The sequence below is a fragment of the Puntigrus tetrazona genome, chromosome 18 (assembly GCF_018831695.1).
Source record: "Puntigrus tetrazona isolate hp1 chromosome 18, ASM1883169v1, whole genome shotgun sequence".
NCBI lineage: Eukaryota > Metazoa > Chordata > Actinopteri > Cypriniformes > Cyprinidae > Puntigrus > Puntigrus tetrazona.
Genome location: NC_056716.1, coordinates 13,272,937 through 13,300,334, shown reverse-complemented (window position 1 = coordinate 13,300,334; position 27,398 = coordinate 13,272,937). Strand labels below are relative to the sequence as shown.

Sequence of the window (27,398 nt, the reverse complement as noted above, 5' to 3'; positions counted from 1 at the left end):
AACATGCAGAGCAGCAGGCAGTCTTGGAATTAGAGCAGCGTGCGCTGTGGAAAATAGTCAAGATTACTTTCCATTACACAGAGTTCTGCTGACCCTAACGGCCCTTCAGTCCTAAACATCTATCAAAGGCCTTAAAGGTAAGTCAAGGTGATGCATCTAATATTTTCAATGTTAGTATATTTGACTTATCCCAGCATAACATACAAAGACAACTATAGGTGAGCCAACGGGTTGATTCTAGTTAAAGATGTAAACACTGAGACGCCAGTCTCAGAGGCGGGGCTAGCCGTTTATCTGGCCAATGGCTGATGGCGGAGTGTTCAGGAAATGTTGCGGCTCAGGGGGTATTCCAGAAAACAGGTTATGCCACATACCCGGGTAAGTTTATTGATAAGCAAACAGATAACCTCAACTTTCGGGTTCCAAAAACCGAGATAACAGTCGTAGCAAGTTAATCTTCGAACGTTCAGCATGTTTCCTATTACGGAGGTTTCAATTTTTATACAATATTATATGCATGATCATATATTGTTTTGTAAAGCAATACGATAACATGAAGCTATTTTTATTTTCAACAAGACATTTCCGAAATAATTTAAAACTACAATAAAAAATAAATTTGATATTACCTTCAAATGAACGTGGAAGCAAAATAAAATTATTTTTAATTACTATTTCTAGTTGTGTTAGCTTTGCTTTTTTTATTTACTAATTTAGTATCAAACAAATAATATATTTCTCACGGCAGTTCGTTCATATTTTACAAGGTGGTTAATTCGTACGAATTGGTACGACTTCACACGTACAAATTTATACAAGTTTTTGCATGAATTTGTACAAATGGCCTACACCTAACCTCGCCCCAAAAACTACCCGTCGCTACGGTTGAACGAATTCTACAAATATGGCACCTCGTGAAATACATACGAATTGGTCGTGAGACTGTGTTGAAAGGTTAGGCAATACAGGAGGTATTTATTTATTTATTCAAAAAAAGTACAGTGTACTTTGTTGCACGCCTTTCGAATTGAGAAGACTTGTATGTGTGTGTTCACCGTGAACATACTCAGAGTCGACTGAACTCTCTGCTATTGGAACCGTTAACCAGAAGAAAGATTTGAGAGTGAGTTAACTCTACTTTCTGGAATACCTGTCAGAAGCTCACTTCACTTTCAAATAAGATTTAGGGCATGTTTATGAATGTTGATACTCGAACCTCGGTGCACACCAAACAAGCGGACTCAGACCTCAAGAAAAGTTAGGTCTCTGCCCACTTCCCAAAAATCTTTGGTGAAAAATACGAAAGCAATGCAGACAATGTGAACGCTAAGCAATCCAGGGTTAAATGTACATTTACTTTTTGAACCAGTCCAAAAGAAAACCTTACTATAAGTGTAAACACACCCTTAGACACTGTAAAGCGCCACTGTAAAAATGTAATATTTTGAGAACTTCTAGTCAAATGTAGGTCCTTCAGATATTGTGCATCATCTTGCGTCAAATGCCTTAAAAACTCTGATTACGATGAACTTACTAGAAGAACCAATGGAAGCTTAAGAGTTCTCTCAGGAACTTATAGTATGTTTCTTTTCTGAAAAGATGCCTATAAATTCTCCAAAGAGTCTTGACTTGACCTGGTTGAAAAGCATGTGTAGGACTTTCACCAGCATGCTACTACAGAAAGCATGACGAGGGTTGTATGCATCGTGCCGTTCTTCAGGCTATCTACCCTATCCCTACTCTGGTCTTTGTCCGTGCCCTCATCCTTTCTCTCTCTAGTCTTCAGTTTTGCTCTGCTCTTCTGGCTCCGCTCCCTCTCCGGGACTGACTTCCACGGAGAGGATCTCCTCTCCCTCAACACGGGGAGTCATGCGGATGATCATGGTGCTGTCGGTGGTCTCCGATACCATGTCATCTTCGTCCGGGACACGAGGCCGGGGAATGGGCGAACGGCGGTGCATTGGGGACGGAGGGGGCACTGGAGCTGTGGAGGTCCTTCCGGAGACGGGAGTGGACGGCTGAGAGAGAGAAAGAGAAAGACAGGACAGACATAAGAAGTCGGGTCATAAGAAGTCAACTTTACCTACACAAGATCAGAGCGTTGTTATCATCGGTTATCAAAAGCGATTCTTTTATCGACGTAAAGGTAGTCGCATACACACTGTTCACGTTAAATGAAAGTAATACCGCTTGCACAGGTCCTGAACAGGGTGTGGGAGTGTTTTGCACACAGTTCCTGAAAGTTTTGGTGTCGCAATAATTTCCACGCACACGTCTAAACTAAACAGCACACACAACAACACTTCTACAATACATTGGCAGAAGGCACACGATTTGTGCTCAAAATGAGCCTAAACGTCTAATTAAGGACAAGCAATGATCAATTTCCAAAATCCCAAACATGAAATAACACAAAAAAATTAAATACAATAAAAAAATGTGCATATTTTTTATTTTATGATTTATTTATTTTGTGTATTTGTAAAGCCACAGCTTTTTTGTAAAACAATACTGTTTTGATCTGTTTGCTATTTACAATCTTTCGTAATTTGATTTTGGTAAACTGTCAATTTGACCCGCAAACATCATAATAATCGTAATCGTAATCATAATTGTCCTCATTTTGAATTCTTCAAGCCAGTTATTGTCAAGGTGAATCAAATGTTTGAAGAACATGTTGCTAACCGTGGTTAAATCAACAATGATTGGTTAAACCGTTGTCGGACATAAATAACAACACGCCCTCATACTTACTCGCCCTCATGTTGTTCCAAACCTGTAAGACCTTCATTCATCACAACACAACTTAACACAAATTAAGACATTTTTGACGAAATCTAATTGTTGATTTCATCTCAAGGCACTAATTCTTCAGTCTTTGTTTTCAAAATGTGTTTTTAGCCTAAAGCATCGCTCCAGGGGATATAAATACCTCTAGAGTTGCTCCCTTATACGACTCCTTCAGCCTGGCAAAAGTCTCTCCTGTGCCAACCTCCAGCGCAGCCTTGTATAATTTGGGCGTCTCTGGCCTCTGCGGGATGACCTCACCCGTATCTTTAGCCTGGCCCTTCTCATCTGCCGGCTTCTTATCTTTGGTCAACATTTTCCTATGGAAGAAGGCAAACTCATTAGGATGACAGGAAGTTGAGTTGTAAGCTAGCATGTGCGTCGCTGAGACCCTAACAGGAAGCGGCCCTCAGTAGGGTTTGAGGTGACATCAGATGACACGATCTCAAGCATTTACATAACATCATTCACCACACACACACATAAATTGATCTCACGGGTGAATACATCATGCGACTCATATGACCACATTTACCTTCTTCAGTTTTTAATAAAATCAAACACTAATCTCCTAAGTTTCTCCTCGAATTAATGAAAAAGTAGGGTGAAAGATGGATGTGGAGAGAAAGACAGAGAATGCAATGTTTAGCAAACATGCCTAATCTATAGAGATCTGTGAGTGTGATACAGAGCAGTAAATGGCTCAGACCACTGCGCTGGATGAAGTGTGTGTGTGTGTGTGTGTGAGTGAGGACTGTTGGGGCTCTTGGTTGAGGTTCAAGCTCCGATCCCTCTCACTTGGCCTTCTTGCGCAGCAGCTTCTGGGATTCGGGGTAGTGCACTAAGATCTCTGCCAGGTCCTTCTTATCCAGGATGAAGAGATTAGCAAAACCGTGGGCCTTCACGTTCGCCGTTCGCCGGTTCCCGCCACCAACCGCCAGCAAACTGATAGAGCCAACGCACACAAAAAACAGTCAGAGTTTGGGTTTTCACACATAAAACGTGATTTAAAAGAACAAAATCATCACTTCCCGGGAAACCGGTCGAAGTTTCACTAAAACGCTAGTCGCATGAGCACGTTTTTGATGTGCATTTTAATATTTTAATTGCATCTTTTAAGATTTCATTTGCAACTTAAACAGGTTTACACAGTTATACAGGAACAATGTGAGGACGAGTGCATGTTTACAACAACTGCACTGCATTGTGGGAAACAGCATATTTTGGCAAATGTAGTAGATAATGCTAGTTATGTAGAAAAATACAGTAAACATACTGCATACTGCAAGAATAAAATAGTGCTTTTCCTATTAGCTCTCATACAGTTTTATTCAGCTGTCATAATTAGTGTTGCAACTAACGATTATTTTGATATTTAAAGGACATTTTTGGACAAAAACACATTCTGTACAATGTACTTCAAACAGACACGTCACCTCTATAGCAATGCCCTCCTACACCTTTCATAACAGCTTGGATTCTTGCGGGCATTGTTTATGCACTTTTTGGGTATCTGAGCTCATAGTTAGCAATAATTAAAGAGCTTTTTCTCTCCCAAAAATATAATCATGAAAACATTTTTAAACATGAATAATTATTATAAGTCATAATATATTTGAAGCTCACCTGATTAGTACACGAGGCACGAAAGCTTCACCCGCGGTGTTTATCACTCACCTGATTTCCCCAAACACAGAGCCAGCTCTCAGAGTCACAAACACCGTCGTCCCATCAGGCCCTCCAACCACCTGCACCTCTCCAGCTTTGATGATGTACATCTCTCTGCCGATCTCACCCTGACCGGCACAGCCGAGCGGGACAAGAGTCAGTTCAAAACGCTAACAGATAAAAGGCTCTTTCATGGTGGCTGTCTGATGCGACCTTTACCGAGACAACCTATATCGGACATATACTGAGATGATCTGCTAGAGGTTGCAGCAGCAACGCGTGCACAGTAACGAACGGCAAATGATACATTGCTCACTTTTTTGCAAACAAAGTCTCCAGGAAGGTAGACCACAGATTTCAGCCTCTTTAGCATGTCAAATATCATCTGTCTGTCACAGCCCTGGAACGAACAAGAGGCAAAGACGTCTCAGCGGCTTTCGCAACTTATTACAGTATTATAGTGTCACATTTTTAACAGGATATTCACAGAGAAACTAAAAAGTTAATCCATTTGGAACAACGAGAAGTGATATCTTTGTATATTACAGATGTTTAGACAACAATAACTCTTTTAACATTAATAAAAAAAATGTTTTTTTTTAAATAATGGAAGAACACAAATTTTACAGTTACATTATTTGTGATAAACATGATAAAGTACTTGCAAAGGTTGTTTTTTTAAACATTTTTTTAAACTGTATGGACTTAAAAAATTTTTTTTTCCTTTTAATTTGTAATAGGTATTTTTATTATTATTGATTTTAAACACAGCGTACGTTTTTAACGAAACCATAAGTATATTTAGAGAAAAATTATTACATTTGGCTGTAACATGATGATACCATTTTTTTTTCATATTGATAAATACATTCATTAAATGACTAATATGATATGATCTCATAAATATGAACACATAAAAAACAACATATATTTATTATATTTGTGTTTAACTTGTACTTGAGCATATTTCTTGTTGTAGGTGTCTCAATTTAAAATGAACAGATTTCAGATAGTTCAATGAAATGTCTGTGTTATATTTTAGTTGCCTTTGTGAGCTATGTAACTGGTTGGGTAAATGAATATGCTAAACAATATCATAACATCGATCCTAAATCTAGTGAAATTTGACCTGAAATACAGCATTTAAATTTTTTGCTGTTTATGCACTTTTCATTGACAGGACAGATACCGCTCTGGGGATATTCTGTGCGCTCTTGAAAACAAGAAAAGAGCGAAATAACAGACGATCACCTGAAAGAGCGCCACTTTACTGACAATGCTGTAGTTGACATCTGCAGCGATGTCCAGACGCATCTTATCTGGCAGCTGTATGAGTAACTCCTGTTCATCTGAAAACAAACACATCGTGAAACACGGCCAAGACGCGCGCTTCGTATGCAAACATCTAGTGCGTTGGAATTCTGCTTACCCAGCATGCCTTGCGACTTCCAGGTGTAGTCGTACCAGACCTTGACGCGGTTCTGGACCTCGCGGGGGATCCTGTAGGAGCTCATGTATTTGACGGTGCTGTCCACACAGTGTCTGTAATAGGCCTCACCTGCAGTAGCAGCTCCAAATACATCTCTCATCTAAGAGTACACACACACACACACACACAGCTCAGAGGGAGACAAGACTTTACAATGCATAGAGTTTTAGGATTTGATTATTTTCAAGCGGCATAAAATATATAAATCAGTGGCCAAAGCGTATTCCAGTTTAAAAACTAGACAAAAATAAGAAATTATAATTTGCATTAAGATATTTAATTTTAATATATTTTTATTTTAATTGTAATATTATTTTATATAGAATATTTTTTGTATATTATTGACATTTTTATTATAATTTTTAAAATGAGATTTTTAATTGGTATTTCAGAGTTAGTTTTGGTTATTTTAGTACATCAACTTAATGCTGAAACTAAATACGGTTTTAGCTTTATTTATTAGTTTTAGCTATTTTTACATTATTATAGTTTCGTTTTTAATGGTTTTTAATTGAACTATAATAAGCCTGATTAGACAATACTGCATTAAATAACTACAGTAAAACGTGTTTATTATTTTCATTATTTTTACACAACTACCCCAAATCTCATTACTATCATTACTACAAGTATTTATACTTATACTTTATACTTATAATACAGTAAAAGTCTTATTTTTTACATTTAGGGAAATCGTGATGAAAATAATGTTTCTTTTTGTAGTCCTCAACAGCAGTCTTTATGTAAAAATGATTTGGGGGTAAAATGTGACCTTGTCGTTTATTTTACAATAAATGAGATTCACCCAGAACTGTTTCCCGCGCGACTCCCACCTGACCAATCATGATGGAGAAAGCAAAGACTCCCACGAAGTAGTTGACGAGTTGAAAGACGATTTCAAAGACAGTGGTGGGATCAGGCAAACCTCCGATGGTGATCAGAGTCTTCACAGCGAAGTAGTAGCAGCGAATATAACTGTAAGCCACAAACACAGACTCGTTACATTACTGTATCTCCACTGTGCACGATACAAACAGCCTGAGAGCGATCAACTCACCTGTTTCCTTTGCCATTATAGACCCATTTGGTAGATCCCAGTCCTTCATAGTCAGAACCCCAATAGAAGATACAGGCATTACAGTGCAGAGAATACAGCAGGTACGCACTCGTCCGGATCACCCTGCAACCCATCCAACCAGTGCCATTTTTGGGTGAACTGTCCCTTTAAGAGCTATCCGCTTTGAGTTAAGCTGACCTCCAGTGGTGGCATCTGGACTTACCTGTAAATGTAGGCCTTGCTCATCACAGCTTCCAGACGATCATTAAACTCGAAGAATGCATTGTACTGGAAAAGAGGCATTGAAAAAAAAAGTGTGAGTTTTAATGACGCGTGTGGGACGAGAACAGGTGTGTGTCTGCGCTTTACCTTTAGAAGGCGAGGGAACCTCAAGAGGGATTTGACGCCTGTGAAGAAGTACAGCAAATCCAGCGGAAAGAGACTGATCACATCCATCTGAAACATCCAACGTCAATGGAGGTTGACTTGAAGTTTTTTGTTCGCCGTCAATGCACAGATTTAGTAGAAAATAGGTTTTACCTTGAATCGTTCTGTTTGCCTGTAGTTGTCTCTCATATCGTCTTTGTCACACTGAGACAGACAAAACATAAAAAAATAGACTTCAGCGAAATAAATCAAGCGGTAGCTTCAAAACATATCCAGATGCTTAAAAATGGCATTGCATTATACTGAAACAAAACATTAACCTAGGGACGTATTCCCAATACTGTATATGCACTGAGAGTTTCTATCTCTATTTTCAGTTTATCTCGCACTCCGCTTTTTGTTTCAGCAGGTCTGAGTTTCTATCTCGCCATTCTGAGTTTTTATCTTGCAATTTGATTCTTTCCAACAACTGTGAGACATGAACTCAGGCAAAAAGTCTGAACGGGTCATCAGTAATTTGTACTTTTTTATATTCCGTTGCTGAGACAGGTTTCCGCAATTTCAGGCGAAACATTCACAAATGCAAATTTGTGCCTGAAACGCTAAAACAGTAGATTCGGACAAAAAAAAACGTTGCTACACTTGACATGAGCTGACGCTGTGTTGGGTGCTGCAGGTGCTCTCGCTCACCACGATGTCCCCTCCTCTCACGAACTGCAGTCTGGGCTGCATAACGAAGATGTCGAGAAGATAAATGCCGTCACATAAGTAATCCATCAGCAGCCACCAGTGAATGTTGTCAGGCGTCTGGTACGGGAAAGTGCAGCGCACCGGGATCAGCCAAACATTCCAGTTCCACGCGAACGTCACAAAGAACAGCCACACCACGTAGATCAAGTCTGTGAAGAATCAGTAGTATACAGTATGCAGTACGCATTATACAGCCCATATTAAACTTTTATTCCTGTTATTTTAAGTGCACTTAAAGAGTCACCTCGCCAGCATTACATTACATATATATATATGTAGATCTCACCTGTGTAGGGATCAATGCTGGATGGGAAACGGTAGTTCAGGATGGCTCTCAGCCACGCAGGAATCTGGGGCATTTTGAACTGAGGAACCGGGAACTTGTATCCCATAAACTCGTAGATTTGAACCTCCTCTTCAGCCTTCTCCTCATCATCTTTCTTTTCCTCTGGAGGAGGTGGTGGAGGTGGGGCTTCACCAGGCTTTTTGGCCGGAGCTAGGGTTCGAATATGAAAGGCGAGGGATCGATCTACCCTTGACCTGACATCGGTGAACCAACGCAGTAAAATAAACCACAAACAAAAAGTCTACTCACATGCTGAAGGGCTTTCATCATCAGACTCATCTGGATCGACCAGTCTGTCTCTCGCATGGTCCGTTCGCTGCTTAAACAGCTTGACCAGCTCCTGCAGACGCTCATTCACGACAATGCTTGTCTGGCTGGCTGCAGACGCTGGGCGCTCAAGACCTCTACAGGAAATAAGAGAGGAAGCCACGTCAGATTGAAGCATGGCATCTCAGCTGAGTCTAAGGAAGGGATTCGAGTCAAAAAAGCAACTCTTTTTAAAGACTCACTCATTCACATTAAGCAGATCAGACATGTTCAAGTCATCTTCCTCTCCAGGAGCCATCTCCTCCTGCGTTCTTCTGAACAACAGCACACCATACGTATTACAGTCTATACTACAGCAGCTGCAGTTTTACAAACTAGATAAAGAACAACTTACTCTGAATCCACAGCTTTACTGAGGGAGAGCAGAAAAAACAGGACTTTTAGAGAAATAGCATACGTTTATGGAGAATATTCGGACAATATGGACAAGCGCTGACCTGCGGGATGTCAGATTGGTTGCAGGAACAGTGAGGGTCATTGAGTCTAACTCTGAGGGCACAATGATTTGAGGAACGCTCATCTCTCCGTCCTCCACCTCCTCCACCTTCAGTGCTGGCTTCACATGGGCGTTTTCTGAGAGCAAAGACAACGACATTTCAGCACTAATTTTAGAGATTCTCAAGCGACTTTTAATTAAATACCACTTGCAATCAAAGAACTCAGAAAGAAACACACACACAAAAAATTACGGGACTGAATCATGCTGTGGGTAATAACACAAAAGGTTAAATCCACATTTTTTATAGCGGCCCTGAATCGTTGAAATGAGTCGATTTTAAAACAAATACCAAGACGTTTCATGTAGACATCAATGAAACATTGACATATTGTGCTTTTGGTCTTTTTGCGTTGGTCTGAAGGAAAATGTGAATTCATTCTTTGCCAATAACAGCAGATTAGCGTCACACAAAGTAGGGGTTTGGAAAAATTAATGGTTAAACAAATTATTTGGGAGTTGTTGAAGGAATAGTTCAATAGTTCAAAATCTGTATGAGTTCCTTTGCCAAACACAAAGGAAGATATTTTGAATAAAGTTTGTAAAAATGTAAAAGCACATTAAAAAAACTTTACAGGCACAATTTCCTTAGTTAAATGCCAAATTAACAATATTAACAAAAAAAATCATATGCATAATGCAAGATGTTTAATTATAAACAAACCTGAAATATACCAGGACTTTTATTCTGAAAGGTATATAATCTAATATTGCTGGGTACCAATTTTAAAATTATTGGGGATTTTAGTTTAGTCACAAACGAAACACTTGCACTTTTAATTCCTATGCTGTAAAACATTTTGGTGCCTAAATATGTGCAAATCAAAAGACCCCCAGATCTCTTTTCACAGTCCGAACACAGTCAATAAAAGGAGTTTTTTTGTCCACAACAGGATGCAAGATCTGAAGCAAACTTCATGTCAATAACGCACACTATGTGGTAGAGCTTGGAAAAGGCCATAACCTTAAGTGTGAACTATAGTAACACTGCTACTTGCATTAGCAACAAACAACTAGCGACAGCATGGCACAGCACAGCACTATCTAGCAGTTCACCTGAGAGATTGCTGGAGGTCTGGAGTCTTTCTGCAACTGCAGGGCACTTCAAAGTCATGTCTATAGTTGTCAAGCATTGGACGATCTGGATTTTAGGCTACTTCGGCATTGGACATTTTAAGAATAAAATCCACTAGCTACAAATTCTAACTCCAAGACTACGTGCTGCTGCTGAGGCGTTCTACATGGGCTTGAGGATGTTGAGGCGGTGGAGAACGTTCTGGAAGCACTCGTTGGCTTGTTTCGGGAGCTGGGACATCCCCTGGTATAGCAGCAGGAGATCGGAGGGCATCTTGGGCAGGGGAACGTTACTGCTTTTCAGCAGATTCAAGCTGCTCAGACATGCAGAAGCAGGGGGGATGCAGAGAATCCAGCTCTTTACGCCAGTGCAGCTAGCAGGTGCTGCAGACAGGCAGACCACTTCAGTTAAGCTCACATTACATTGCATTGGTTATGCGCAAACTTTCATTTAGTTCATACTGCACATGTTTCATACTACTCGTGTGTGTTTGTGCATGTTTGCACCGACCTCCGCATCCTTCTTCAGCAGGTTCCTCTTCCTGTAACAACAGATGATGAATACAGGAAACATGTAAGAATGCAAAGGTGAGTCAAATATGACTAATTACCCAGCTTTTACAATATTTCTAAACAATTGTAATATATTAAATTGGTCCCACTTTATATTAAGTGGCCCTAATGACTTACAATTAAATGAATCATTTAGTACAATGCACTTGTTGTGTAATATTTTATACTATATTAAAATGTATAAAGATTGATATATTATTTTATTGTAATCTGTTTTATTTACGGTACATATTCTTTTACAATGTAAAATACATTTACTTTGAAACAAAGATTATTTCATTCATAAAAAATATTTTATTCAATATAAGGTTGCAATTAATCGAACAAAAATAAATAAACAAATAAAATAATACATGTATAAATGACTATTTCAGGTTTAAATCTGCGTTATTCAGAATATCTAATAAAAGAATCCTGTGCTTGATTATTTATGCACTAACTATGTTCCAATTTTTTCTCATTCATCCCATTAATTTAACATTTTCTAAAACTATATAACTATATAATTCCTGTTAGCAATGCAATGACTATATACTACTCCAAGGAATGAATGAATCGCTAAAATGTATACTGCAATTTATTAATGCAATGTAAGTTTCTTTTAATAAAACATCATAAAAACATTAATTTCAAATAGTACATTTCCAAAATTGCACCTCACTATAAATTACTCAGAGTTTGCATGGTTGAGAGAAAAAAAGATGCATACTGCAAGTCATATTTGATCGTTATATTCAAAAATAATTAAAAGCACTATAAATATTCTCATGTTTATCTAATTCAACAAATCAAAATGTGTGCATTTCATGCACGCATTGTATTCATGATGCTAATTGCATTATATAAGGCACTACTAAAAATAAATCACAGCACATTTTGTATGATAAAACATGTGTACCATAATTTAGATTTTAAATATGGCAGTAGTAATGTCTGTTATTGATCAATTATGTTATCTTGGTGAAAATAAACATCAATTTCTTAATAAAGTTACAATATCTTCCCAATCTTTCACAGGGTACCCTGATAATCTGTTTAAAGCAATGTCACCTGGTCAGCTTCAGGAGGTAAAGATGCCCGTTGAGGCTGAGCGGTCACAGGCTGCGGCGGAGGACTTTGGGGAGCCTGATCTGAGACCTCAGACTCCTGCGGCGAGGGCTCCGCCGGGCACACGTCCACCAGGCTCCTGAAAAAGGGTTTTGAGCAGAAGTCTAGTCACGGAAACACAACTAGTCAATCACGGGCGTTCAAAGGCTGCTTAGCCACCAATCAGATCTGCAGGTGTTGACCAGGTAAAACTCAAAGAAGCCAAAAACAAGTTATAGGATTTTCAAGATTCTCGCAGATGATCTCATCTGTGCTGAACGGATGTTTTTAAAACCAGGCGCAGTGAAAATGGCTTTGTTGATGTTTTTTAGGATCTTTCCTAAAGAGATTATAGTTTAAGGAATAATGTGCTCACTCTCAAAATCAGAACAATCCAGACATTTAGAGAAAAGTGGCATTACATCGCTTGTTCCCCTTCAGTGAACAGGTGCCGCCAAAATCAAAGTCCAAACAGCTGATAAAAACATCACAATAATCCACAAGTAATTCACACCACTCCGGTGAAAGAGAAAGTTTTTGAACCCCTCCAAGTTTTGTGAGTCCTCTTAATTATAATAATACTTTCTCAAGAGAAAAAGTCATCTCGTCTGAATGAGGAGAAATAGCTCTTTTTTTTTGTTGTTGGTGGGTTCTGATGTGAGAGGTCTATACAGGGGAGGGCTTTGCCTGAAAACTGTACATTTTTAACGCCTGTAAATTTTACAGTATAACACTGTAATTTACAAAAAAGAAAATCTGAATGTAAACCATTAAATTCAAAACGCACACTGCTATTAGAATCTGTTTTGTACCTTTAACATGCTGACAACCTACATGCTGAGAAAGATACATGAAGAATCAAATCTCAAATCTAAAAAAAACATCATTATTTAAGCAAAATACTTTCAATAGTGTCATGCAGGGAATTCTGGGAAAAAACATTACATGACTTTGTTCTAATTACTTCTAAAAAGTGTACAATTAACAACATTTTACAGTAAAATTAACATTAATTTTACATTTAATTTTAGCTAGATGTTTTAGTTTTTCCCTGTATTTAGTTTACTGTTAACCTAGCTTTTTTTGCATAGCGTTTCTACTAGATTTTACAGTTAAAATTACACTTTTATAGTGTACAGTTAAAGTTAAAACGCCTTAACGGTGGATTTGTATTGTACAAACATACTAAATTTCTTCCACAATACACTAATTGATGGACTGGTGGTGGTGCGAATGACTTTTGTATTGTTGTGATGCTTGGACAAACTGCGACGGCACCCATTCACTGCAGAGGAGCCACTGTTGAGCAAGAGATGTAATGCTACAAATTCATCTCGGACGACCTGAGCGTGAGTGAATGTTCAGCAATTCTCATTTTTTCTCGTGAGGACTACCAGGATACACAACACATTATATGATGAATGCTGGTCTCGGCACCTCAACTTTTGTTTTCCTTTCTCAGCTGTAGCATAACAAAAGAATGCATATTACTAGAATATTAGCTATTTATATAATTAAGCAATTCAGTAATTAAGCACATATTAATGTCTTATCCTACATGACCTTATCCGTAATCCCACCCAATTCCTACACCTAACAGCTAACTATTAATAAGCAGCAAAAAAGTCTGAAAAGTCGTAGTTTATAGTAAATAAACATTCCCTGTTCTAAAGTATTATTAGTAAATACTTTCTGTGGCATATCTTATACATGTCATAGTGGAATATGAGTAGGATAAGGTGTAACGTATAATGTAAAAATCTGTTTAATAGTCACAAACTAATGCAGGCCAGTCTAACGTACCTTTTCATGTCGGCACTGTTTACAGGGGATGGCAAGATGGTTGCGAAATGTTGATAAAAAGTGCACATTTCAGTTTAATTCAATGACTTTCTTTCTTTTTTGAATTCAGCACTGCAATGAGCAGCAGCAGCAGCAGCAGCAGCGGATCTGAAACTGTGTTCTACTTCTACTTAAGTGCTTCGGCCTAAAAGCTTTTTTGGTATCAGCCGTTCTGGTTTTCTGACAGAACGGTTTATAGTGACACGGTAAAGCAGAATGAAACCTAAACGAAGCATCTGACATCAAGCCCGAAATAACGCAAAGTGCTCAAAAGTGGGTCACTTCTATGTTTGTAATGGTTCTGCTTGTTCTAATTTATGTGATCTTTTTAGTGTTGTTGAAAGAAGTCTCTCATGAAGGTCACCATGGTTGCATTTATTTGATCAAAAATATGCAACAATATTGCTTAAGATTATTGTTTTCCTATTTGAATATATTTTTAAAATATAATTTATTTCTGAATTTTCAGCATTATTAATCTTCGTGTCACATGATCCTTTAGAAATCATTTGCAGATTACTTTTGATCAGAAAAAAAAAAAAAAAAAAAAAAAAAAAAAAAATATATATATATATATATATATATATATATATATATATATATATTTACATATTTTTTATTTTTTAAATTAATTAATTATTTTTTTCTTTTGTGGAAATTATTATTTTTCTGTTTTCAGCATTAATAATAATAACAATAAATGTTTCTTGAGCACCAAATCAGCATACTAAAATGATTTCTGAAGAATCACGTGACCCTAAAAACATGTGCTTTGCATTTAATTTTAAAATATATTAAAATAGTAGATATTTCAACGTTAGCATATTTTTAAACAACTATTGAGATGTTCATGTTTACTGAATATCAAATTAAAAGTTATTTCACATATTTTGTAATGTATATCAGTATATATCTGCTATATGTATAATACGGCCCAGCCCTAAAGACAGTGTAAAACACTGCATGAATATATGAAGTGTGTATGAGTACTGGGGACTGTGTAGATATAACAGCAGCTAAAGCATGTGTTGCAATGTGACCCCGAAGGACCCTGCTATCACTGCTTGATTTTTCGTGTCATCTTGCCCCGGTAGTGTAATGCTCAGGCTGCTTAGCTCTGAGGATGAAGGCCTTACTCTGTGTTCTTACTATCCTCATTCTCCTCCTCGCTCTCTTCACAGAGCGGCTGTAACCTGTATGGTGAGCCGGAGAGGACAAACAGCACTTCAGCTGACACTCAGGAGAATAACGTATCGGTACAGCAGTAAAGAGAAGCAAGCAAGAACTCGCGTGCAGTCATAATGTGAGCTGTATCACACACTCTGCTGTGAGGAAAGACGCAGCACTGAAGGGTTGGAAGCAGAGTCCAAAATTAAGTTTTTGCCACACCTGTGAATGGAAAGCCAAATACTTGCCATGCAAAATATATATAACATTTGGATTATTGAGCATAAACATATAAACATTTTTATTTTCCTAAGTTGAAGTATGTTTTACAAGAAAATGTCATTTCAGTTACCAGCAGTAAAATGGCCAAAAATTTTTTTTTTTTAATAAAAAATTTAAAATTAATTCAAAAATTTCTTTAAAACCTAACCATGTACCATATATTAGTCACTAGCAGAAGAGCTCATTGTGCCAGTAGAAACATCATGTAAGATCATCATTTTAAGAATTACATTTATTTTAAAGAGGAAAAAAAAACGCATGAGCAAGATGCAACTTTTTTATCATATTATATGTATTTTATATATACACTATGTTCAAAAGGTCAAAGAAACTAAACTTTTTTTCAGCAAGAACAACGTAAATTGATCAAAAGTAACAGTAAAGATGTGTGTAACGTCACAAAAATGTCTATTTAAAAAAAATGCAATTCTTTTCAACTTTCTATTTACCAAAAAAACCCCATTTGATAACAGTTTCCACTAAAATATGAAACAGCTGTTCTAAAAACTGACCATAATTAAAATAATAGCAATAAAGTGATTTCTGAAGGATCACGCGAGGCTGAAGACTGAAGTAACAGTGCTGAAAAATACAGGAATATATTTCATTTTAATTTTAGTTATAAGTATTACTGTTTTTAATGTATTTTTGGTGAACATAAGAATCTTTAAAAAAAAAAAAAAGGATTATACTTACACCTTTGTATATCGTAGTATTATTTGTAGTAATGGTAGTATTAGTATTGCTGTTAAAACGAGGAATATGCACACGTTCGTAATGAATGGTAACGTACCGAAGCGTGCAGATGACCGAAGGAACGCAAAGCCAGCTCTACGTTTTTTGTTATTTGGCGAGTGTTAATTTTGGACCCTGGCAGAAAGCAAAGAGCGAGAGCGGAAGGGAGCGGAGACACTTACTCTGGATCTTCTTCATTCTCTTCCTCCTGGATATTTGGCAGTCTTTGCAAAACAAACAGTGAACAGGTGAATTCTGAACACTGTAACTGTGTGTGTGTGTGTGTGTGTGTGTGTGCGTGCGTGACAGAGAGAAAGGGATAGCATGAGAGATACAGAGACACAGCGCATTGGCCTGACGTTAGCAGCCGCTTCGTGGTCGATCACACCCCAGATCTCAGTCCTAACAAACGGCAGAACAGGGATGCCCTCGGAGTCTGTGGTGTGTTTGTGACTTACTGCTCCTCGTCGTCCGGCTCTTCGGGTTTGGTGTCGATGACGATCTGCGTGGTGTGCTCTTCCTCCAGCTGTCTGACGGCCAGTTCGGCGGCCTGCCGGGCCAGATCCTCCGCCATGCGAGCCGCTTCCACGCGCTCCAGCTGCAGTCTGCACACACACACACACACACACACACACACACACAGTGACCTTTCCCTCTGTAAATGCTTCATTTTAATAGATGAGGTAGTTGTTAAGTTTAGGTATTGGATAGAATGGGGTCATGCTGAATAAGGCAATAATATGTGATTAATTCACACTATTAAGTGGCTAATATTCTAGTAATACGCATGCTAGTAAACTAAGTAAAATAAAGTGTTTCACTGAAAAAATATATTGTTTGAGGATGTATTTATGTGCAGCCTCCTTTTAGGAAAATCATAATTGTGATAATTCTGATACCCGAGTCATATCCTACCATCATACAAGAATGTGTTTCTGTAGAGACCTGTATGTCGTTTTGGTCATTATCTTTAAGCACCGTGATCATTTTCATGCGTTCTTTTAAACTAGGTTAAGGTTATTTCTTTAAACGAGTCTTAAAGGTACAGTAGCAAAATAGATTGTTTAACTCTGAGGGTCAGTGAGAAGGTTTTTACCTGAAAAACAAAAAAAAAACAAACAAACACTATATATATATATATATATATATATATATATATATATATATATATATATATATATATACTTTTCATTATCAAAATGATTAAAATGTAGGTTTTTTTTGCCTTCTGTCATCTATTTATACTATTTATACAGGTAAAATGCTTTGTTTTTTAGTTTAACTTAAAAAAAATGTACCTCCGGCTCATGGCTCACATGTCTTTACCAATTTGTATATGCAAGCGTGAGAGTAACTTTTATATTGTCAGCAATATTTCAAAATAAACACCTGTTGGACTGAAGGACGACTATCTAGACAATTATTTATAGCAAAATCCTATTAAAACGTATCAAACCACATCCAGTTCACGTCATCATCGTACTGCAGTATTACCTCCACAATAAAAACTAGAAAAAGCTGTGATCATAAAACGAAGCTTCTTTAATGTCATCATACTGAGGCATATTATTAAGATACGGCGTGACAGCTGATATTTAGTAGTCTCTTATACTACTGCATTACATATCAAGGTTACTTTTTGAAACTGCATTTTTTGCTCAGCATGCAGCGTATTTTTCCTTATTGTCCTGTATCATAAAAGCCTACTTAAAGGAATAGTTCAGCCAAAAATCGAATTAATTTATAATTTAATCACCTCTGAGCAATCCCAGGTGTATATAACGTTCTTCATCCAGACGAACACATTTCATTTTTTTAAATGAAAACTTGGATGGTGACCATTATTTTGAAGCTCCATGAACTGGATGTATGCTGCACGACCGATTTAAGCTACATTTTTTGTGTTTTTCTGAAAGAAGAAAGTCCTACCAAGATGGCTTGGAAGTGAATATATGTATTTATTCTTGGTTGAACAATTCCTTTAACAAAATCGTTTTTTTTTAATTATCATGACTAAATTTCAAAATGCGTCTGGCTCAGCGTGGATGACCCCACCACAAGGCCCTCACCTCTCCTCTATGTTGGCTATGGCGGTCTCCTCGGCTTCCTTCTTGATGCTCTCGATAAGCGGCGTCCAGCGCTCGGTCTGGGTCTCTGCGTCCTCCTGCTCCTGCATGGCCAGCACGTGAGGCAGGATGCTGGGCAGCGCCTGCAGCAGGGAAGAGCCCTCCTGCCCCGGGCCCTGCTCCCTCTGCTGGGCCTCCCAGTCCGAGTCCACCTCCTCCAGCACCATATCGCACGGGTCCTGCAGGATGCAGACTGCGCCAGGAAGAGAATCGTGCTTCGTAGGTCACAGAGACATAATTCCTGAATGTTTTTGTAGCAGTGCGTCACAACTGACGTGCTTTTCTCCAGATCTGAAGCATGCGGATACACTGGATCTTATAATCTCAATTACGATTACGGATTTAAGATGATGCTAAAGATGTGTTTTCTTCTCTGCAGGTTAAGGGTTTTTCCGTTGTTTCAATTTCAGTTTTAGTATATCATCACAACACTGTTCATAGTTTTGCTTTTATTATTAAAAGAATAAACCAATCCAGTGTATGACTGACATTTGAGGCTTAATGCTATACTATATAGAAAAGGTATATAAAGGTGTTTTCAGCCTGTATATGTTCGATAATCGTAATTAATAATCGCAATTACAATTTCAAAGGAGTAATCAACAATTAGGATTTTTGTCATAATCGTGCAAAAACGGCAAAAATCGTGATTCCACTGCAGCCTCAAAGTATATCAGTGCAGATTAGGTTGGTTTGGGTTTGGATGGTTTTAGTAAGATTTGGTGATTTTTTTCAGCTGTTTATTAAAAGGCATATTAATATGCCCTAAGGTCATTGCACTCGGAATCCAAAAATTTGCATTCAAATATAAAAAAAATAAAAATTGTCTCACATTGTGTCAATCAGTTATCAATACATATGATATGCCGTACGTGCTTAAACTTACTGAAATTGAATGTATTTGAAAAATGTATGAAATCATTTTAGTCCAAGTGTATGCGCAAAAATATTTTATGCACGTTTCTGCTCCGACCACGCGACAAACGATCTGCTTTTTTGAAATCATTTATTTATTATCGATTTCATACAGCAGACAAAGTAAGGTAGCTGCCTGTGTTAGCAATAGCCTTTCACATTAAAACATGAACATAAACCACATCAATATACAGCACGGGAATATTCCAGCTTGCTGTAGTGAAGCCTGATATTGATGGACTGCACACAGTGACTTTGCTAACATCCTTAGCATGGTAAAACAGCTCATAGGTTTTGTTTTTCAAAGCATTTAGACTAACTCTTGCTTTTTAGAGCAGGCAATGTAGATTGGCAAACGCATTTAGTGGCATGGGGATTTATGGGCGCTTTTTTTGTTTTTTTATGGCAACAATATTGCATATAATTGACACTGCATGATTTTCTTACTCAGGATTTTTTCTTTGCTTTCCAGAACAAATTTAAATCTTAAACGGCGATGTCTTTAAGAATCAAAATTATGTTAACAAGTCTTGCTATTTGAGCGTTTATGAAGTTATGTTTAAAACAAGAAAGAAAAAATACACACACACACACACACACATATATATATATATATATATATATATATATATATATATATATATATATATATATATATATATATATATATATATATATATATATATATATATGACGTTTGCCCTGTTTTATATAATAGGTAAAAATAAATTCCTTTTGAATTATATATATTTTTTCTTGTTTTAATCATAAATTATTTTAGCAAAATGAGCAAGAAAATACACAGGAGGAAAATCATTAAAAGCAGTGTTAAAGGTGAAACATCCTTAATGTTTAATCTTATCCTGGTTTAATATTCATAGACAAAAGTTCATTTCCTCTAAACGTGAAAACTGTGGCTCTGTGGAGCTTATAAAATCCTGCACGCGGGTTTGGGGCCGGACTTTCGGACCAATCAAAGGCGTAAATGTTTAATGTTTAGTGACGCTGATGGCGCGACCGTAGACGGTATATAAGCAGCAAATGAGATTGTAAACTCTGACTGGGCCACTGTGTGTTTACTGCATGTCTCCGTGAGGTAGCCTAATCATCAAAGCGCTAAAGCGTGCTAATCTGTAATACAGTGAACTGAAATCACCGAGGAAGATCAGATGAAAAAGCACCGCTACAAATGTTCAAAGCTGACGTAGCTGCACGGAACTAGAGGATATTAGCATGTGTATCTGTCTGAACATCTCTCGCTGTCTCTGCGTGGAGGTAAAGACTCTCCCAGTCGTCTTCTCCTTATGTTTAAGGGGCTTTAACGACCTTCTCCCCTGAAACAGAAGGAGAAGAGGAGCTGAGTTAACACCTCCACCTACAAGTAAGCAGTGAGAGAATAGCAATACCACGGATATATATTTAAATATGTAATCTTGGGGAACAAAACACCCTGTCTCGCAAAGCTTTCCGCAGTTATTATATCTATGCGTGTTGAAATAACTTACCGTTTTGAACGATGTCAGAGCTGTCCTGCAAATAAACACAGCGGGAATGGGTCAATTTCTTGATTTTTACACACACTGTTTTACTTTAAAGGTGACAGTGCGCTAACAGCTTACCTCTTTTGGTTTCTGCACTGGTTGCGGTATGATGCGTCCGAGCCCCTGCACTATCCAGCCAACCATACTTGAAAACAAATGAAATATTACGCACGTCATTGGACTGACTTGCATGTGAAAGCATTTTACATTTATCGAAACTATAAATGGCTTCAGACACATGGTACGCTAGCGAAACGAAAAATACAAGAAAACGAACAAAACCAATGAAATCAAATCAAAAACAAATAAATAAATATTTTCAGTTTTTATTTTTTTTCCCCTGTTTTTGTGTTTGATTAGTTTTTTTTGTGATTTGTTTTTGTTTAGCATTTTTTGTTATCTTTGTTTTGTTTGCTAGTTTTTCTATTTGTTTATTTTTATATTTTTGTATATATATATATATATAACACAACATATGTTTCCTAAATATAAAACACATATGTTATGCACACAAAAAGTATTATTTTAGATGTGGGATTAATCATTGCCCAGCACTAAAAAAACACAAAACTAATAAAAAAAAAAAAACTGAAAAATAAAAAAACAAAGCAAGCACCTAAATAAAAAAACGAACAAAAATAAAAATGGAAAATAAAAAATGGAAAACACAAAAGTAAACCCAAAAATTATTACAATGCAAAACTAAAACAAAAAACAACGCAAATGCAAAAACAAAACACACAAAAACAGAAAAAACAACTTCAAACAAAACTCAAAAACAAAGAAAAACAAAACAACGGAAAAACCAAAAGCAGTACTAATGCAAAACAAAGCCCAAAATAAACAAAAAAACCCCCAAAAATAAACGTCCAAACTGAAAACAAATCAATGGTATATTTAACCATGGAGTCGAAGCTTGTGTTAACATTGTAAGGGAGGCAGATGGACACTTACTTGGTGCCTTTGGATTCCTCGGCTACTTTAAGCTGCTCAGGAGCTGCAGGTGCAGGTGGAGGAAGGGCTGCAGGGGCAGGTGGAGGTGCAGGGGCAGGAGCAGGTGCAGGAGCAGGTGGAGGAGCAGGAGCAGGTGTGGGTGCAGGTGCAGGTGCTAAACAGAGAAAAGAAAAGGTCAAAAAATGCCACTCTCACCAAAACGGCCTCACGTTCTTGATTGTTTTAAACGTTACCTGGCTCTTGCTTGCAGGGAGTCACCGGTGCAGAAGCGGCCTTCTGAGCAGGTGCATCCGTGCCAGCGGGAGGACGAAGGTGGACAGGAGACTGGGGGACTACTTTCTCAAAACCATGCTTAAACCATTCTATTACCCTGAAAGACAAAGAAACAGACAGGTTAGTGTTCAGCCAGAACGGGGGCCTCCAGATTAGCTTCCGACAGCTGATTAGCGTATACCTGGGAGAGAAGGGCACGTTCGCAGCTTCTGGCTCCTCGTCAGACACAACCTCCACCACGGCGATGTGAGGCAGCGGCTCGGCATCTGGTGAGAGTGAGAGTCACGTCATCAGCTCATCGCTACGCCATTTCTCAAAACCCAAGTTTACACTGTTCTACGCGAAGAAGCTGGACTCACCGCGAACTTCTCTGACCTCTTGCACCTGCGAAGAGACGACAAACACAAAGAACTCTCTTACTGTCAGTTCTCCATTTATCACGGACCGGGTGATTGGCTTGTGTTTCAGAGTGCATCATCTCAAGCGGCGTTCCTTCATGAACGTTTTCGCAAGGAGATTTTTAAATGCTGCGAGTGACAGCGTTTCTTCCACTTCAGGCTTCTGGCTTCGTAAACTCCGAAAATGTCAAAAATGAACTTTTTTAAAGTTTGCTCATTTAGGTTTGTACCTACATCTCGCATATTTTTGCTCATACTTTAACACGTCGTTTTATTTTACAGTGGTCAAATTTTACAAATTTGCGATCCGTTATTATCGAAAGCGTTTTTTACGCGCATAAGCGCTTTTATAAGAAATTTATAACAAAAGCATAGGAAAACCAGCCACGAATAAAGTTGCGTGCATGCTTGATTTAATGCATGCTTTTTGTGCTTTCTGATGTTTTTGATGCAGCATAGTTATAGAATACAGCGAGAAATGAGGCTCAAGTATATCATGACAAGAGGGATTTGTTTTGAAGACTCAAGCAGTCCTGAAGCTCGTCTGCAGCGATCAGCTTGTGTTTACAACCTTAATTCGTTGCAACGCTATATGCCGTGATGATAACATAGCTGTAAGGAATTAAGCAGTCATTAATATTCAGCAGTTTGGACTGCTTGTTATAAATGGTTCTTGTTTACACGTATTTAAACCGACTGATTACTGTAAGCAGACGGAAACGCAGGCGAGGATCAAAGGAAGGAGTTTGTAGACCAAATAACTGCAGTGAACGTCTCTGTTTATCATTAAAGGGGACATACGATGGCACGCTCGGTAAAATGAAACTCTCACATAAGTTCTCTTAAGTCTTGAAGACACTTTAGAGACTGGTGTGTGGACCTAAAAATGAACTCCAATAACTCTAAAATATAATCTAATGTAAGTAATATTATATAATGTGAAAAAAGTGTGATTAATATATTTTTTTAAATATCTAGAGTCCTCAATGTTTATCTAATAACAAACGGAAAAATTTAAACCTCAAATAAATAGCGAAAATTATCTTTGGTAACACTTAATAACTGCACAATAACTGTCTTTAAGCAAGCATTAGTAATAAATTAGTAGTAATAAAGCATTTATTAACACACCGAGAAACTGTCATAAGAAGACAAATTTATTACATTTAAATAGTTTATTAGTAATTACACTTTCTAAATGATCGTATGAACCACTAACAGCTCAAAAGTTTTTTTTAAATAGTAGGTTTGAAAATAACATAATTAAAAATTCATTGTTAATAAAGTATAAAAATACAATTATAATTTTTTTACTCAATTACGAAACGTTTATAGGTGTATTTATAAAGTGCTTACTAATGTGCTAATTAATGTGGAAATATAAAGGATAAATTGACTATTTACTAATGATTCATAGTGTAGTTATTGATCTTCTTTGCTTATGAAACTTTTTTTTTATCATTTTACCACAGTCGTTCTTCTTCAGTTTTAATCATAAAAAAATTTGACTTTTAAAAATAACAATGCATTCTTGTTTTAATAATTCACATTTTAAAATTAAAATTAAAATAATAATAATAATAATAATATTACGTACAGTTTCAAAATTGTATTAAAAAATGCAAAGTATGCATTCATTTGAATATTTTTTAGTATTTAAATCATTAAGTAAAAGACAGGTTAAAACAAGAAATAAGATTTTAAAGTGATTTTTCCAAAAACCTTCTAATATTTTTACTGTACATGGATAGTTGACGTATTATTGTGTTCTATAGAACAATGTCCCACTAACATTGAAGACAAACCTCTCTCATGCTATCTGTTACTCTAAGAATGATGCATTTCTCTCATGTTAACTCGTCTTCGACATTTTTGCTACGTCACGCCACGTTACACAGTCCAATTTTTACTTGTCATCTACCCACATTATGAGTCTCCAGGACACACTTTGCCAAATGCCTATTTTCGTATCCCGTGTTAATTCAAATTTCGAATTTAAATGAACTCGAAATGAATATTAAACACGTGGATGATCACTCTCCTCAAACGCAAACGTTCATGAACGGCATAAAAATGCGCTCATTGATATGCTTCGCGAATTCCGACATGCCTAACTAATAAGCTTATTCGGTAAACTTGTAGGAGGAAATATTATAAAAATTGACTTGGTACACAACCAAATAAGCAATCGGCCCGCACAAAGCCTCAGTGTCTTATGGGATTACTGAATGTGAGCGGTGTGTGTGTGTGTGTACCTCAGTGACCTCCTCCGGCTCTGTGTGACCTTTGTATTTCTCGTCTGGCTGTGGAACCACTTTTCCCAGTCCCTGCACAATCCAGCCTATCATTCCAGCTCTGATGGAAGAGGAGATACAGTAAAGTCCATCAGCTGCTCTGGGCATGAGAGAGGATGTGAATGCATGCAAATAAGCTGCTTTGCTATAAGTCGACTCTAGATGGCGGCAGGGGACAGTCAAAACAAGCAGTGAAGCACTAGCCGGTGCTAATAAAAAATGCTCCATTTCAGTACTGTTCTTGTAGATTGATGTTATATATATATATATATATATATATATATATATATATATATATATATATATATATATATATATATATATATATATATATATGCATGCTCTAGGGAAGCCAGTCTGCATATTACAATGCTTAGGTTTATGTCTGTTCAGCATGAGGGTCTTTTGCCTTGAGCTGTTAATATGGAAATACAGCTCAGTGCAATAAAGTCTTTTGCGTGTGTTGCATGCAAAGGATCTCCATGCTGGTCTGCAGCAAAGCTCTGCATGTTTGTGCATGACCTAATATCTGCTACGAGCTACTCACTGGTCCGATGAATTACTGCCATCCACGATACAGCGATGGAAAGAGGTGTGATACTCATCAAAACATTCATTTAACAGGTACACACACACACACACACACACACACACACAGATACAGATGAGAACAAGCTTTCTCACATAACTACACGAAGATATAAAAAAAGCATACCTGCCGCTCACCGCATTTCCCTCATGCTGTTCAATGCAAAGTAAACAAAAAGAATAAAACATGTTTGTATGATCTCTACATGTAAGTTAACAGGCTTCTGTAAGTCAGAAAGCATTTGAAATTCAAAGATAAGAAATAGAGAAAAAGATCATTTAAAGTTTTTAGTGTTTACGAAAGGTAGTAATTAAGAAATTAAAGAGAATTTCTCATCAAAGTAACTTTCAAATAATCGTACAATTACATAAAGGAACATGTTTTTCTCATTTTTTTTAAGCATGCTGTTAAGCTTCAGGAGATAAGACACCGGATGTTAAACTGAACGTTAAACATAGCCGTTTTTGACACTTTGACTGAGCTCACACATGAGCTAAGTTCATCTTCAGCAATGTCTAAAAATAATTTGTATTATTTTTTTTAGGTGAAAATCATGATTATCGAGGAAGGTGTCTGCACATAATGACAGATGGTCATGTCTGTGTCATGTTAAACCCCAAAAAAGTTCAACTTCCATCCTCGTTAAAATGCTCACAACGCTCCGTAAAACATGTCGCACGCTGGTGATCTAACAAAAATGATATTTTTGCCTTTTCTGAGTAAAGGTCCTCGCACGTCAATCTGAGATATTCATATGTGTTACTTAGTTTTATTTTTCGTATTTGTCATCTTTTCCTATTCAAATGCTTGTTGTGGATACGAAAACACAGACAGCTGAACCTGATCTGAATTGTTTTTATGATGAATTAAGTTTTTTTTTTGAGTTTAGTGCACAATGACCTTCTGTTTCAAATCTGAATAGCAATTAAATACAGCACAAAAAAAACTGTCTCAAGTTTAGTAATAAAGTATAATGACTCAAAAACAGTACGTTTTCCCATCAGTTATCTATTTTCAAATGAAGAGATTTACAGTTTGTAAACTGTAAAGATTATAAGAGCGTCAGGCTACATACCTAAATGAAAATGAAACACTAAATCAGTCGTCCTTTCGGTATGTTTTTCTTTAAGCATTACGCGGTCTCTCGAATTAGTCGTTTTTTTTATTTACGAACGTTATAATTTCAGCTCTGTTGTGTGAACATGCAAGGCTGGGGTCGTGGAAATACCTTAACTTCATTGTTGCCCAGTTTTGAGGAGTTTACTGGCTGAGGGAGAGCGCTGCTGAACCCATGAGAGAGCCAGCTCAAAACTCCACTCTGAGAGCTGGACACACACACACACACACACACACACACACACACACACACACACACAGAGAGAGAGAGAGAGAGAAGGAGAAGGATAGAGAGAGGGATAGAGAGCAGTAATTAGGTCTGGCAGGATTACAGCGTCTAGAGACGCTGAACGCACATATGTCCCACACACACACACACACACACACACACAAACAAACAAACTCCAACATAACATCACCTGTTTTCCTCCGAGACCTCCTCCGTTGACTTGGAAGGTTCTGTAACATAACATCATGAAAAAATGAATGACCAATCTCAGGTCTGTATTTTTCCTGTGCTGGTCATCACCGAGTGCATAGTTACCTTGTTTTGCATCTTGTTTTTTCGTCGCATCCTAAAGAACAGAGCAGAGGCGGTGAAGACATGCATAAACAGTGAGGGGTGACTCAATGTACATGTACACACACTCACAGTCGCTGGAGCTGCGGTGGGAGCATTGGTCTGGTCCTCCTCTGCCAGCTTCCCAGGAGATGCTGGAGGCTGGGGAACAACCTTTATCACCCAGCTAAACATGCTGTCAGAAACACAGAGCAACACAGCAAGAGTCAGTGTCACATAAAGATCAAAACACGTACTTAATTCTAACTAAAGCGGCAACTCCACTGTGTAGAAGTAAGCTATTTGAGCTTTGAGCGGAGGCCACGCTGTTTTAAAGCCTGAATATTATTATATTACAGTAATAATCGAGCGCATTCGCGTAAACAATCACATATGACGGAGAAAGTCAGATTCAGTAAAGCGAATCGGTTCATCGCAACGCGGAAGTAGGCCCTGTGTATGTGAATGTGGGAAACCTCCGATTCATTATATTATATGCTGTAACTAGAGGAGTAACAAAGTGCAGCAAAGGGTATATTTGTGCTACAAACCATTTATAACTATCAC

The 27,398-nt window shown here is 37.5% G+C and overlaps 1 protein-coding gene across 1 annotated transcript; it reads right to left on the bottom strand.

Annotated features, from left to right (window-relative positions):
• Nucleotides 1–696: 696 nt before the first annotated feature.
• cngb1a (cyclic nucleotide gated channel subunit beta 1a) lies at nucleotides 697–27,138 on the bottom strand. The gene is made up of 35 exons (XM_043264195.1): nucleotides 26,931–27,138; nucleotides 26,817–26,847; nucleotides 26,692–26,731; nucleotides 26,385–26,481; nucleotides 25,283–25,308; nucleotides 25,115–25,129; nucleotides 24,529–24,628; nucleotides 22,235–22,259; nucleotides 22,057–22,141; nucleotides 21,836–21,972; nucleotides 21,603–21,756; nucleotides 20,727–20,793; nucleotides 20,613–20,637; nucleotides 18,136–18,385; nucleotides 16,525–16,671; nucleotides 12,005–12,140; nucleotides 10,893–10,923; nucleotides 9,249–9,384; nucleotides 9,146–9,163; nucleotides 8,994–9,065; nucleotides 8,734–8,888; nucleotides 8,425–8,634; nucleotides 8,079–8,287; nucleotides 7,542–7,592; nucleotides 7,371–7,457; nucleotides 7,225–7,289; nucleotides 7,002–7,124; nucleotides 6,778–6,919; nucleotides 5,885–6,044; nucleotides 5,707–5,804; nucleotides 4,772–4,855; nucleotides 4,465–4,583; nucleotides 3,586–3,732; nucleotides 2,933–3,107; nucleotides 697–2,018 (listed from the first exon to the last, which is right to left on the bottom strand). Exons 1-35 carry the CDS (start codon nucleotides 27,024–27,026, stop codon nucleotides 1,776–1,778), a joined length of 3,756 nt encoding a protein of 1,251 aa, XP_043120130.1. The 5' UTR covers nucleotides 27,027–27,138; the 3' UTR covers nucleotides 697–1,775.
• Nucleotides 27,139–27,398: the final 260 nt, after the last annotated feature.

Coding starts and splice junctions, on each gene's coding strand:
- cngb1a (XM_043264195.1), bottom strand. CDS start 27,026: ATGTTTAGCTGGGTGATAAAGGTTGTTCCCCAGCCTCCAGCATCTCCT. Junction 7,593..8,078: donor TGAGAGGAGGGGACATCGTG/GTGAGCGAGAGC, acceptor TGTCTGTCTCAG/TGTGACAAAGACGATATGAG. Junction 4,856..5,706: donor GTAAAGTGGCGCTCTTTCAG/GTGATCGTCTGT, acceptor TGTTCGTTCCAG/GGCTGTGACAGACAGATGAT.